The 13303-nt window shown below is 35.5% G+C and overlaps 1 protein-coding gene across 1 annotated transcript; it reads left to right on the forward strand.

Moving 5' to 3' along the window:
• The first annotated feature begins 4447 nt into the window (after positions 1-4447).
• On the forward strand, positions 4448-5316 carry LOC113015308 (low affinity immunoglobulin gamma Fc region receptor III-like). The gene is made up of 3 exons (XM_026157284.1): positions 4448-4475; positions 4641-4889; positions 4988-5316. The coding sequence occupies exons 1-3, from the start codon at positions 4448-4450 to the stop codon at positions 5314-5316; spliced, it is 606 nt and encodes a 201-aa protein (XP_026013069.1).
• Positions 5317-13303: the final 7987 nt, after the last annotated feature.

The raw sequence follows: 13303 nt of genomic DNA on the forward strand, positions 1-13303 counted from the left end.
AAAGAAAAAATCCGAACACAAAACAAAATCATAGAACTACAAACTCAAATCCAAACACTACGACAATAAAACGCTACGCAACAGAGGGCAAGGAAAACACAAGAAAATACACACTGGAGTAATCAGGGAATGGGAGACAAGAGGGAAACACAGCTGGGAGAAATCATCTTGTCCCTCCTTACAGATCACTAAAAGGAATGTCAGCTAAATCAAGGAGATTGTCCAACCCATTCACTTGCTAGGATTGGGCCACATTTATTAAATATTCTTCTAATGTTTTTGTTTTAGTGTGTGTTTTTGGAATAAGGTGACTTGAGTTAAATGTGTGTAAATTTCCAAAAAATTCTTTATAAAATTTTTTCTTGATTGTCTGAGCATGGTTGTGTTATAGTGTTATAGTGAAAATATTATGTTGTAATGGAAACACATCAAATTTTCAAAATATGGATGCAATAACTAAATGTCATGTAGCCACACGATAATTCTTGTTTATGGTTATGTAAGTAAATGTGAAATCACTTCACAAATTTGGTAAGCATCAGAATTTCTTGTTTGACAAAATTTGAATTTTTGCAGTCCCTGATTTGTTTGATAACGTGCACTTATAGTATGAATTTGCAAATCCCAAGTTAACTCATTTTCAGAAAGATTTTCAGAAAACTTCACCTCTAACCTCAAGGTCAAGGTCACCAGGATTTATTTGTCCAAGACTTAGTAGATGCAGCTATGGTATCATTTAGAAAATCCTTTGGGACATATTTCTCAATTCATTGCATTCACAAAATTTTCAGAAAACCTCATCTCTGACTCACCAAGATTCGAACTTGTTCAATATGATTAGTAGATGCATCTATGATATTAAACTTCATATTATAGATGTACTACTGAAACAGTTTTTGCCATTGCTGCTGATTGACAATGTGTGTTTTACCAACAAATCAAGAGATCAAGATTATTGTTGCTGGTGACTTCAACCACACCAACTTAAAGACAGTCCTCCCCAGATTCTACCAACATGTCTCCTGCCACACCAGAGGAGACAAGACTTTAGACCATGTTTGTTCCAACTGGCACTGCTCTGCCTCGGACCGGAAGGCGTTGCAGAGGATCGTGAAAACTGCCCAGCGCATTGCCAGAGCACCACTTCCTGCCATAAAGGACATCTACAGGAAGCGCTGTCTGAAAAGGGCTGGGAAAATCATCAGAGACCCCAGTCACCCATCACATGGACCCTTCACCCTCCTGCCCTCTGGGAGGCGCCACAGGAGCCTCCGGACTAAGACCACCAGGTACCGGAACAGCTTCTTCCCCACAGCTGTCAGACTCTTGAACTCTGCCTCCTGACATCTGACCCACGTTAACACATGGACTGGACATACACACACCCACAATGGACAACTGTACCCTCAAACACACAATAATAACATGGACTGAACCACCACTCACAACCACTAGCACTTTATATAGCCTCTTAACTGCACTACTGTATAGTTCTGTGTAAATAATCATTCTGTACAATACGATAATTTTTAACCCTTAACTTGCATAGTTCCCATTTCTGTATAGCTGTATATCTCATATTTCTGTATAGTTATTTATTCTTTATTTCGTATTCTGTATAGTTTTTTTCATATTTATATCCTGTACATAGCTTGTACTCACTACAGCCTGTACATACTTATAGTTATAGCATATTCATAACATACCGTGTACATATTACATACCACAATAGACCCATTTCTGTAATATACTTACATATCTATATTATTGCTAATATATATTGTAATATATCTATATCATGGCTTAAGCACTTCTGGATGGATGCAAACTGCATTTCGTTGCTCTGTACCTGTGACATGTGCAATGACAATAAAATTGAATTCTATTCTATTCTAAAAGTTAGAGCAGCAGAAAAATGAGAGAAACACTATGAAAAAATCATGTAAGAATGATGAAGAAAGTGGAAAAAAAATGCAAAAGATTAGATGCAAAATACAAGAAAAAAAGAGCAGTGATTACAGACATCACTCAAAGCTGCAGAGAAATGTAACAGAGAAGTCAGACAAGAAATAAAGTAAGAAATAATACATAGTTTATGACTTTTACTTGTTGAAAGTCACATCCATCAGAGTAGAGGAGCCCCTCACTTATAACTATTCCTGCCACTACCACAGTGGTGGCTCATATTGAAATCTTTATAAATTAAAACCTGGAGCTGTTTTACTTTATAAGTTTCTCTTAATATTACATAAAAAGTATAAGAAAAGAGTCGCACATGAAATGCATCATGGTTATATAATAAAAATGCATATTACATCATCTAAAATTACTACTTAAATTTAATACATTTGCACTGAAATACATTAAATGAGTAAAAGAAAGAATTCCTGCAAAATTACCTTTTACAACCTATTTATCACTTGATGGAGGCCTGAGTGTGCTACTGATCAAAAGCTTTTTATTAAAGTTCTGCTGTGTTGACAGTTAACTGGTTGTAGAATATTAATAACCAAGTCTGAAGGTACATGTAGACATTTAGAGACATGTATTGAGTTTTTACAGCATGTCTTCAAAGTTTTATTTAGTAGCTGCAGCATATCAAAAGCAAACCACACATGAAGACAACAAACAGAAGAAACACCCTAATAGACACAGAAATAAATGGTCATACGGTTTAAAAATGAAAGTTGTATCTTAGTTCATGAATATTAGCGTAAACACACAAACAACCAAAAAAACAGCAAAGGAAGTGGAAGACCTCAAATACTTTGAGCCTTATTGTTGTCTCATTGTCACAGCCAAGACAACATCAAGACAGCATGATGGTCACAGCTTTCTGGAGCACAATCTGTGAGTAGTGTATTATTCTGTAGTCCTCATAAATTTTCTTTCACATAAGTAAGGCATGACAGGTTGCAAACTATGTTGCTGTTTTTCATTCACTGGCTAGTTTTAAGATTTTGAAATTATTCTACTTCCACCATTCTTCTTTCGGCATAATGCAAAGTTAATGTCTTTTTTATTTATTTATTGGACATTTCTGCAAGTTATTATATGATCAATGAGATGATGTCAAACATTTAAACGCAAGACTTGCAATGCAATATGTGCAATGTGTGTCCCAATAAGTTATCAATAAGTAATCAGCTGGTGTAATTTTTAACCTGTAAGTTACTATTGGTTCATCCTATCAAATTTATTTGGGCCTTCTTCTTGTTTGTCTTTGATTTGCATACAATTATATGGTCTATAATGAGGACACAGAGAATGATTGCTGTAAATTTTAACTTATATATTTGTTTAGACACTTGTTTGGGAAAAATCATCACTTTTTTGAAAAATGAGGCAAAAACTATTGAAGAAAGGAGCCTGAAATGTTCCCTGTGATTTTTTTTTATCATTGTAATTTACCAGGATTTGGATTTTAGAGCTAGCAAGTAAAAAATGTGGAAAGAAGGCCAGCACTCCTGCAGACGCCCAAATTTGACTAACTAAAATGTCACAAATGTCAAATGTTAGTGGCAATTTCTGATGGTTTATAGTTGAGTTTCACAAAAAGGCAAACAAAAATATTTCAAATGCTTTTTTTAAGATAAACGCAAAATGACAAAAATGCTATTTTTTTATTAACCATAAAAACAAAAACATAAATACAGATTTTAAATGTTTTATCATTTTCAGATGATACTCTAATTATAACTGAGAAAATTGATTTGTTAGACATTTTTTAAAATCTTACTCTACCTGCTGTTTTAAGACCTACTCCCCTCGAGCAGTCATATAATTCAAGTAAAATTTATAATATTGTAAGAGGCATTAAAATCAACAATATATGTTTTTACTTTTTATTAGCCTATGCTCAAATATGGGACACCATAGTAGTAGCATCTAAATGCAAGACTTTTCTTTTAGTTTTACTTTAGGTTCTTAACATTTGTTCATGTAAGATCTACAACACTGAATTGTGAAGTGTAAAATAATAGATATCCAAAAGTCTCATAGTAAAAACTATCAGCTAAAATAATATTTCAAGAAAATAAAATAAGATATGCTAAACCGTTATTGTTTATATATTTTTTTACATTTGTTTTTTTGTGAATTCATGACCCAAAAGTACTAGACAACAACCCTCTTGTTCATTTATAAGAGCAAGAACCGTGTTAGCCTCAGATTAGGATTGAATAAAAAGGGAGCTCCTTCCACACAGCACAATACTAATAAGAAAATTACAAAATTGTTTCAGAACTTGAAGTAAAAACATACTGAGTATAGCCAGACTATGACAGCATCACCAGGTAACCATGGTTTAATGTGCAGTGCATGTACAGTATATGTATGGTGCTCTGTCACTCTCCAAAGTAGATTATAAAAATTAGTGTATATTTATATATATCGTTATACAATCAACATTATACAAAACTGTCCCTGCTGTTTTTTTTAAGGGTCGATGCTGCTGGTTGCATATGTTGTATCTGGTAAGTAGTAGTCAACTTAACGTTAATCTTAACAAACAAAAAAAATCACACACGCACACACATTTCTTTCACACTCTTTTGATGGGCTTTGCTTAACCTTGTTCTTTTTTCCCCTAATTTCTGCATTAAACTGAATTTTACATTTATGACATGCTTTCTTCTCAGATTCAGCATTTCAAATCCTTCCATCGAGGCTGCAGCTCTTTGAATATGAGTCAGTCTATTTCACTTGTAATGGGTTTAATATTTCAGCGGAATGGAAAGTAAGGAACATTGAGCAAATTGTTTCGAAATGTTCCACTAACACTACGATGAAGACCTGCACGATCGACTATGCTTTTGTATCAGACAGTGGAGAATACTGGTGTGAGAGTGGAGCGGAGCGAAGCGACACCATCAATATCACTGTGTCAAGTATGTTTTCTCAAAGTTAAAATCTGAAATGTGAAAATTATACAATCCAGCTTTTATAAAGTCAGAAGAAGAAAAAAAACGTTCTACACATTTTTCAGCTGGTTCTGTGATACTGGAGAGTCCCGTCCATCCTGTGTTGGAGGGAGAAGTTGTGAATCTGTACTGTAGAAACAAGACGACTTCCTCCAATTTTACGGCTTATTTTTACAAAGACAACTTACTCATTGGCATCAGCTTTGAAGGAGAGGTGACAGTCCAAAATGTTTCCAAGTCTCACAAAGGATTTTACAAATGCAAAATACATGGAGTTGGAGAATCACCAGAGAGCTGGCTAGCGATCAAAAGTAAGCACAGCACAAAGGATATGTCGTCATTTTGTTTTATTGTATATTTTGTTTATGGTGTATGCATACCATTCGTAATGTAACACTGCTGGAAATATTCTTGGTTCCAAATTGGATACCAACCTATGCACATCAGGATTTGTGTGCTAATCACGATGCATGATACATTTTTGATGTACTGTAGGGGTAAAAAAAAAAAAGTGATTTTGAAAGGCTGAAAATTCTGTGATTAACTTTAATATGTGCAAACATATTTTCGGTCACATACAGGTAGTGCTTTGACTCTAGGAGCTTCTAATGTTGCCACTGAAGGTAAACCCTCAACTCTTGTTGATCTCGATTCTTATTAATATACGAATTATTGTCTTATATGTCAAAATATACAGTTAGGTTGATACATTTGACAAAGCTTCTGTAATCTTTCATCTGTTAAATGAAACCATCAAGATGTGATTATCATGCAGATTTTCAGTGGGGCAGAAGGTATTTTTGATAACATGTGGATGTCAATGATCTATTTCAGCTGTTCCTGTTATGCTAGAGAGTCCTACACATCCTGTGATGGAGGGAGAGACTGTAACTTTGTGCTGCAGAAAAAGAATGTCCGCCAGTCTCCCAGCTGTCTTCTATAAAGATGGCATCTTCATTGGGACCAGTTCTACAGGGTACATGACCATCAACAGAGTTTACAAGTCTCACGAAGGGCTCTACAAGTGCAGGATATCTGGAGTTGGAGAATCCCCTGAAAACTGGCTGTCAGTCAGAGGTGAGACATAAACATATTTCAAAATAAAAGCCTCAAGTTTGTTACATATAAAAGTGTATAAGAATAGATTAATTAGTTGTTCTAGGATTTAAAATGTATCTTAATAAATATGTGTCAAATTTTAACAAGATCAAACAAGAAATTTGCAGCACTTATACAGCAGTTTAAAAAAATGTTCAATGTTGTTTATTTTTATGTCACTTTAACAAAAGTAATCAAACTTTAGGATGCAAGGATTAAATTTAGGGTATTTTTGACTCTATCAAGGAGAATTTAAGGATTAAGGGGCACATTTTGGCAACCAGGAATGTTTTCAGTAACTATGTTGCCTCAACTTTGAGGAGCTGCCACAGGTTTACACTGTTTGATTTATTTACCGTATTTTCCGCACTCTAAGGTGCATTTAAAATCCTTAAATCTTCACAAAAATTGCCAATAATCCGGTGTGCCTTATGTATGAATTCTGGTTGTGCTCACTGACCTCGAACGGATTTTATGTGGACACGGCACTCAAAAATCTCTCAAAAAATAGATTGTCGGAGCATTACGGCTACCATAGTCAGGACCCTTGCAGAGTAATCTGGGTGCAATACTCTGTCTCATTCAGGTCCCAAAGTCAAACAAACACTGTCGCAATGCTGAAAGTTAAAGACGGTCTAAATTCTTTCATCCTTAATAAAATGATAAGAGTTGCTGCTTTACTTGGTGTAATAATTAAGTTTAACATCCAGGCATCCATGAAAACAGAATGTATTAAATTTAACAGAGTTAGAAGTTAGCTCGCTAGTATCCACCCAAACATGATATACCATGTTCTGACTGAGAGATTTTTGAAAAAATTAAAACGTACAGCTCTGCTATCACTTCCAACATAAATGAAGACAGAAAACTAAACAGCAGTGACGTTTGTAGGGTTACTGAAGTTGGGCTAGCTGGTATTTAATAATGTGCTACGCAGTGTTTGGAAGGTTACTTATAAAATGTATTCCACTACAGATTACAGAACACATGCCCCAAAATCCATTTTGTAACGTTTTCCGTTATATTACTCAAAGAGAGTAACGTAACGGAATACTTTGGATTACTTAATATATTATCATGCTTTTTACAACTACATGAATGTACTATTGCTGTGTGATTTATTACTATTACTGAAGGCTATTCGCCATACTGATACCAACTAGAATTTTAAATCTTAATATAAAATGAGTAACAGTAGGTTGGACCTAACGCTGCAATTTTTGCAGCGGTCTCGTATAGAAAACTATTCCGCGCTTATATGAAACAGGTCCGCGGCTCTGAACCGTAGTAAAAGGACCTCTGGCTAATGCGTTGGGTTCCGTGTTGGGTTCGTAACCAAAAACTAGCTTTACTTTGTTGTCTGGGTCAACTTTGCTGCTCCAACGGAACTTATTGTTTTGGAGGAAAACACGAACACAGTATACAGTCGAGTCTTAATAGCTTACTTACAACTGGGCTACACTCCCCATGAGACTATATTCTTTAGGGCTATGCCTGCAAAACTCTGTCTATTGCCTTCATATTAAATAATTTTTTGAACAATAATAAATATTTCGTCACATCATTATGCAGGCCACAAGGAGAGATTGAGACACGGGCATTACAGCCGTGTAATCCCTTTATTTCAACAAAGTAACTGTATTCTGAATACCACCTTTTTAAACGGTAACTGTAACGGAATACAGTTACTCATATTTTGTATTTTAAATACATGACGCCGGTACATGTATTCCGTTACTCCCCAACACTGGTGCTACGTGATCGCTAGAGGCACATCGAGTGGTTATGGTCAAACGCAATCGCATGGCAGGATGCTGTAAATAGATCAAACTTCAGACAGGAGAGCAACTGAGATAATCCATCCACAATACGAGGTTAGTCATTAATATACTGCAACAACATCGGAATAGGGCAGCTGCGAGAGAATTCATGAATCAATTGTATGGAAGTGGAGGAAGCAAGAAGAATGAGTTGAATAAAGTTTGACTTATTAGACTGTTTCCCGCGTAATGCGCTTTACAATCTGGTGTGCCTTATGTATGAACACAGACAGTGCACCTTATAATTCAGTGCGCCTTATGGTCCGAAAAATACGGTACTAAATTATATGGTTACAGAATATTTTCTGTTATATACAGGTGAAGCTGTGTCACAGGAGCATCTTTCTCATCCTATGACTGAAGGTGAGAATTTAAGTCTGGTTGACCTTATAGCTTAATTACATGAAGATGATCACATAATACATATGCCATTATATCTAAAATATTCTCTTTTGGGAAGTCTGTCATTCAATATCCCTGATACAGTTAAATGTCTTATAAGTGCTTAAATACATTCATTATCCAAGAAATTCGAGTTAAGTATGACTCAGGTTCTGATACAAGTAATTTAAAACAATTACAGTAACAACTCTATCGTGGCCACAAAAACTAATTCTAACATCAAGGGTAATGCAGTTTTTCCTAGGTTAACTAAACAGTTACAGATATAACTTTGTTTATTACACTATGTGGAGCTATAGTAGCTGTTAAATTTGCAAGTTTGTGTAGTTTTCATGTAGTATTGTGGCAAGAGCCTTGGAATGTATCTTTTGATTACAGTAGTATTATTAATATTTTTAGACCATTTGGAAGCCAACCCAGCATATTGTTCGATTGTACAGTTACAAAACTGAATAACCTGCACTGCAGGTATAATAACTGAACAAGTAGCCATAGTATTAGATATTTGTGATGATGAATTATCTTTTGCCACTTTCTTGTCTAATACATGTTAGGTTAATATGGCCACAGTGATGTCTGGGAATGTTTTTCCTGTGCGTGTGTTTTTTTAAGTAGTTTGTCACATGAATTTGAATCTCCCCCTTGTTTCTTACCATATGTATGAACTATTTTTGTAACCCCCCACATGGCATATCATTATCTAATATTTTATGTATAATTCACATTAAATGCAATTTTGTATAATCTGAATTCAGGACTGAACTTTTATTGTACATTTATTAAATGTTTCAGTTGGTTCTGTGATCCTGGAGAGTCCACCTTTCCCTGTCATGGAGGGTAAAACTGTCACCCTGCGTTGTAAAAAGAAAGGAGCTCTTCTAAACCACATAGCTGATTTCTATAAAGATGACCTGAAAATTGGAACTGGCTATTCTGGGAAGATGGTCCTTCACAATGTTTCCAAGTCTGATGAAGGACTCTACAAGTGTATAATCTCTGGAGCTGGAGAATCACCAGAGACCTCCCTGGTGGTGATAAACAGCAGTTTGGAAAATCAAAATGGAGAAGGTATTTGCTTTCAAGTTCATGTATCCTTTAAATTATACATGAAACTCTGTTAGATCTAACCATTTAGCAGTGGAACATTGTGGGTTTTTTTTTTAGGTTATTTAATTAATTTGTGGCATAGCCACAACACAAATAGAAATACCCTAAAGTTAAATACAAAAAAATAAATAAAAAATGCAACTCTGCCCATGTATTTTTGACCACTCATGAGGGTTTTGAGGCCTGCAGTATGAGCAGATATGCCCAGACTTCCCTCTCTCCCTACCTCCCAAGGCAGCCGAGATGTATAATCTCTTTAATGTGTCCTGGGTCCAGCCCAAGGCTTCCTTCCACTTGGACATAAAAGAAACTGTTGAGTATAAATGGCATTGCAAAATCATTTTTTCAGTGTTTATAATAATTACCCTCAAGTTTGATGGATCACCAACAAATTGATAAAGAGATTAAGTAAACATTTACACTTTAAAAATGTGGTAAAATGTTTTCTAGTTGTTTCAGTAATCCTGGAGGGCCCTGCTCATGTGCTGGAGGGTGAAGCTGTAACTCTGCATTGTAGAAACAAGACACTGTCTGCCAGCCTTCCAGCTCTCTTCTATAAGGATGGCATTTTCATTGGGACAAGCTCAACAGGAAACATGACCATCCACCAAGTCTACAAGTCCCATGAGGGACTTTACAAGTGCAGAATATCTGGAGGTGGAGAATCACCAGGAAGCTGGCTGGCTGTCAGAGGTGAGAAATAAACATGGAGTCGAAATAAAAGCTTGTTAACTGAAAAGCATCACTTTAAAATTTAAAATGTCAAAATGTACAATGTTTTTGAAAAGCATTTTACTGATTTGAGTATAAATTTAAAATTAAAGCTTAAAAAGAGGGATGGGCTGCAAAACAGACTGGTAATATTGCCGAGGGCGACGCCAATAAGCTGAATTCAGTTGTGCTCGATATTAATTTTATGTCTTTATATGCTTATTGGTACAGTCCTCCACAGCATTACCAGGTGCTCATGTGGTCTCTTAAGAAAAGTAATTTACCCACCATTCCTTTAAAACTCTGCAACACCATAGAGTAATTCTTTTTCAAATCAAACCTTCTGCTTTGACGCCTCCAATTTACATTATAGTATTTTATGGTAGAAAATCAGAACATTTATAATTATTGCTGTGAAATTTTAACTTCATATATGAAATACTTTAAGATATTTATAAATATATATTTTAATGGTTCAACTACCCACTTTCAGGCCCTTTTTTGACATTGAATTCTACAGCAATGTTTGAACATGAGTATCTTCAAGAAAAACCTGACTTTTTTTAGCATAAAAAAAAATTAGAATTTGTAATTTGGGACAAATATTTTTAAAAATGTGTACTAATGGGCAAATTAAAATGTAAAAAAAATAAAAAATTTCCAAACAGTCCTGTCAAGTCCCATATTTGAGCACAGACTAATTGCAAATGATGATTTGTATAAAGATGAATTACACAACACTGTAAAAATACTTTTTAACATGAAATTCTTAGTCACAAAAATTAAGAAAATGCCATTTTCATTCAACTTCAATGCTGGGATGAGCAAATATTACAAGCTGTACCAAGAAAAACATATATTAAGCACAATATAAGATCTACAGTGGCTTGCAAAAGTAGTCGGCCATCTTGAACTTTCCACATTTTGTCACATCACAGCCACAAATATGAATAAATTTTATTGGAATTCCACATGAAAGACCAATACAAAAGTGGTGTACACGTGAGAAGTGGAACGAAAATCATACATGATTCCAAACATTTTTTTACAAATAAATAACTGCAAAGTGGGGTGTGTGTAATTATTCATCCCCCTAAGTCAATACTTTGTAGAACCACCTTTTGCTGCAATTGCAGCTGCCAGTCTTTTAGGGTCTGTCTCTACCAGCTTTGCACACCTAGAGACTGAAATCCTTGCCCATTCTTCTCTGCAAAACAGCTCCATCTCAGTCAGATTCGATGGACAGCGTTTGTGAACAGTAGTGTTTGCATGTTTGCTGTGTCCCCCACATGGGCTGCGGCAAACTGCAAATGGGACTTCTTATGGTTTTCTGTTAACAATGGCTTTCTTCTTGCCACTCTTCCATAAAGGCCAACTTTGCGCAGTGCACGACTAATAGTTGTCCTATGGACAGATTCCCACACCTGAGCTGTAGATCTCTGCAGCTCGTCCAGAGTCACCATGGGCCTCTTGGCTGCATTTTTCTGATCAGCGCTCTCCTTGTTCGGCCTGTGAGTTTAGGTGGACGGCCTTGTCTTGGTAGGTTTACAGTTGTGCCATACTCCTTCCATTTCTGAATGATCGCTTGAACAGTGCTCCGTGGGATATTCAAGGCTTGGGAAATCTTTTTGTAGCCTAAGCCTGCTTTAAATTTCTCAATAACTTTATCCCTGACCTGTCTGGTGTGTTCTTTGGACTTCATGGTGTTGTTGTTCCCAATATTCTCTTAGACAACTTCTAAGGCCGTCACAGAGCAGCTGTATTTGTACTGACATTAGATTACACACAGGTGCACTCTATTTAGTCATTAGCACTCATCAGGCAATGTCTATGGGCAACTGGCTGTACTCAGACCAAAGGGGGCTGAATAATTACGCACACCCCACTTTGCAGTTATTTATTTGTAAAAAAATGTTTGGAAAAAAAATTATATTCTATTACAAGTATATTCTAAAAACTAAAGTATTTAAAAAAAAAAAAAACAAAAAACAAGCCACTGTAATATCATATATAGTTTTTAGAATATTTTCTGTATGGCCATCTCAAATTTCCATAAATATTGTGTCAATATGTGTCACAATATTTGTGTCAATATGCAATGTGAAGATATGCTCATTGCCTACTAGAATATTTACACGTTTACATTGCTGTGGCAGAATTTTGGCCCACTCAGACCTGAGCCAGTAAAATGTACTGTTGTGTACTTGAGAAACTTGAAATTCTAGAAAGGTTTGATCCAACCCATCCCAACTATCGTGCAAATGTGGGGGTTTTTTTGCTTACAAGTGCACCTCTATATTTAAAACTAAGAAAAAACAAGATAATGACATGTATAGATTTGGCAGCACAATGTTTTAGATGTTTTTTTTGTATCAATAGATATTATACTTTTCATGAATGTTTTGACAACCATAATTCTTTAGTTAAAACCAGGTGTCCTGAAAGCCTAAACACCCGATAGTTAAACAACAAAAATAATTTCTAATGAATGAATATTAGGCCTTAACATACTGTATAAATGTTTCAGTTAATTCTGTTAATTTCAGTTAATTCTGTGATACTGGAGAGTCCAACTTTCCCTGTCATGGAGGGTAAAACTGTCACCCTGTGCTGTAAAAAGAAAGGAGCTCTTCTAAACCACATAGCTGATTTCTATAAAGATGATCTGAAAATTGGAACTGGCTATTCTGGGAAGATGGTCCTTCACAATGTATCCAGGTCTGATGAAGGACTCTACAAGTGTATAATCTCTGGGGCTGGAGAATCACCAGAGAGTTTGTTGATTGTGAAAGAACAAAAAAGAGAAGGTAATAAGTCTTGAATTTAATATGTTCTGTATATTGTATTGTGAAGTGTAATTATAGGCTTCATCATTTAATAATTGAACAAAATTGTGTACTGTAATTTGTTTTTGGTTTATCTTTTGTCATTTTAATTATTTGATTCTGCCTGTAGTAAAAGATTAGCGCATCTTAAAACTGAATGAACTGAAAATTGCATTCAGTTTAGATGGGTTGCCAGTGACCTTATGAATGTTGGAAGGTTAAATTATATAAATATTGACAAGCCCTATCTTGTCTAGTTGTTGCTTTAATCCTGGAGACTTCTGCTCATCCTGTGATGGAGGGCGAATCTGTGACTCTGTTCTGCAAAACCAAAATGGCTTTTGCTAGCCTTGCTACTTCCTTCTATAAGGATGACATCTTCATTGGTACCAACTCTATGGGAAACATGACCATTAGC

The sequence above is a fragment of the Astatotilapia calliptera genome, chromosome 3, assembly GCF_900246225.1.
Source record: "Astatotilapia calliptera chromosome 3, fAstCal1.2, whole genome shotgun sequence".
NCBI lineage: Eukaryota > Metazoa > Chordata > Actinopteri > Cichliformes > Cichlidae > Astatotilapia > Astatotilapia calliptera.

Bases quoted from the DNA above. Each gene is read 5' to 3' on its own strand.
- LOC113015308 (XM_026157284.1), top strand. From the start codon at position 4,448: ATGCTGCTGGTTGCATATGTTGTATCTG. The intron at 4,476-4,640 runs GTAAGTAGTAGT...CTTTCTTCTCAG, and splicing joins GGTTGCATATGTTGTATCTG to ATTCAGCATTTCAAATCCTT. The intron at 4,890-4,987 runs GTATGTTTTCTC...CACATTTTTCAG, and splicing joins CATCAATATCACTGTGTCAA to CTGGTTCTGTGATACTGGAG.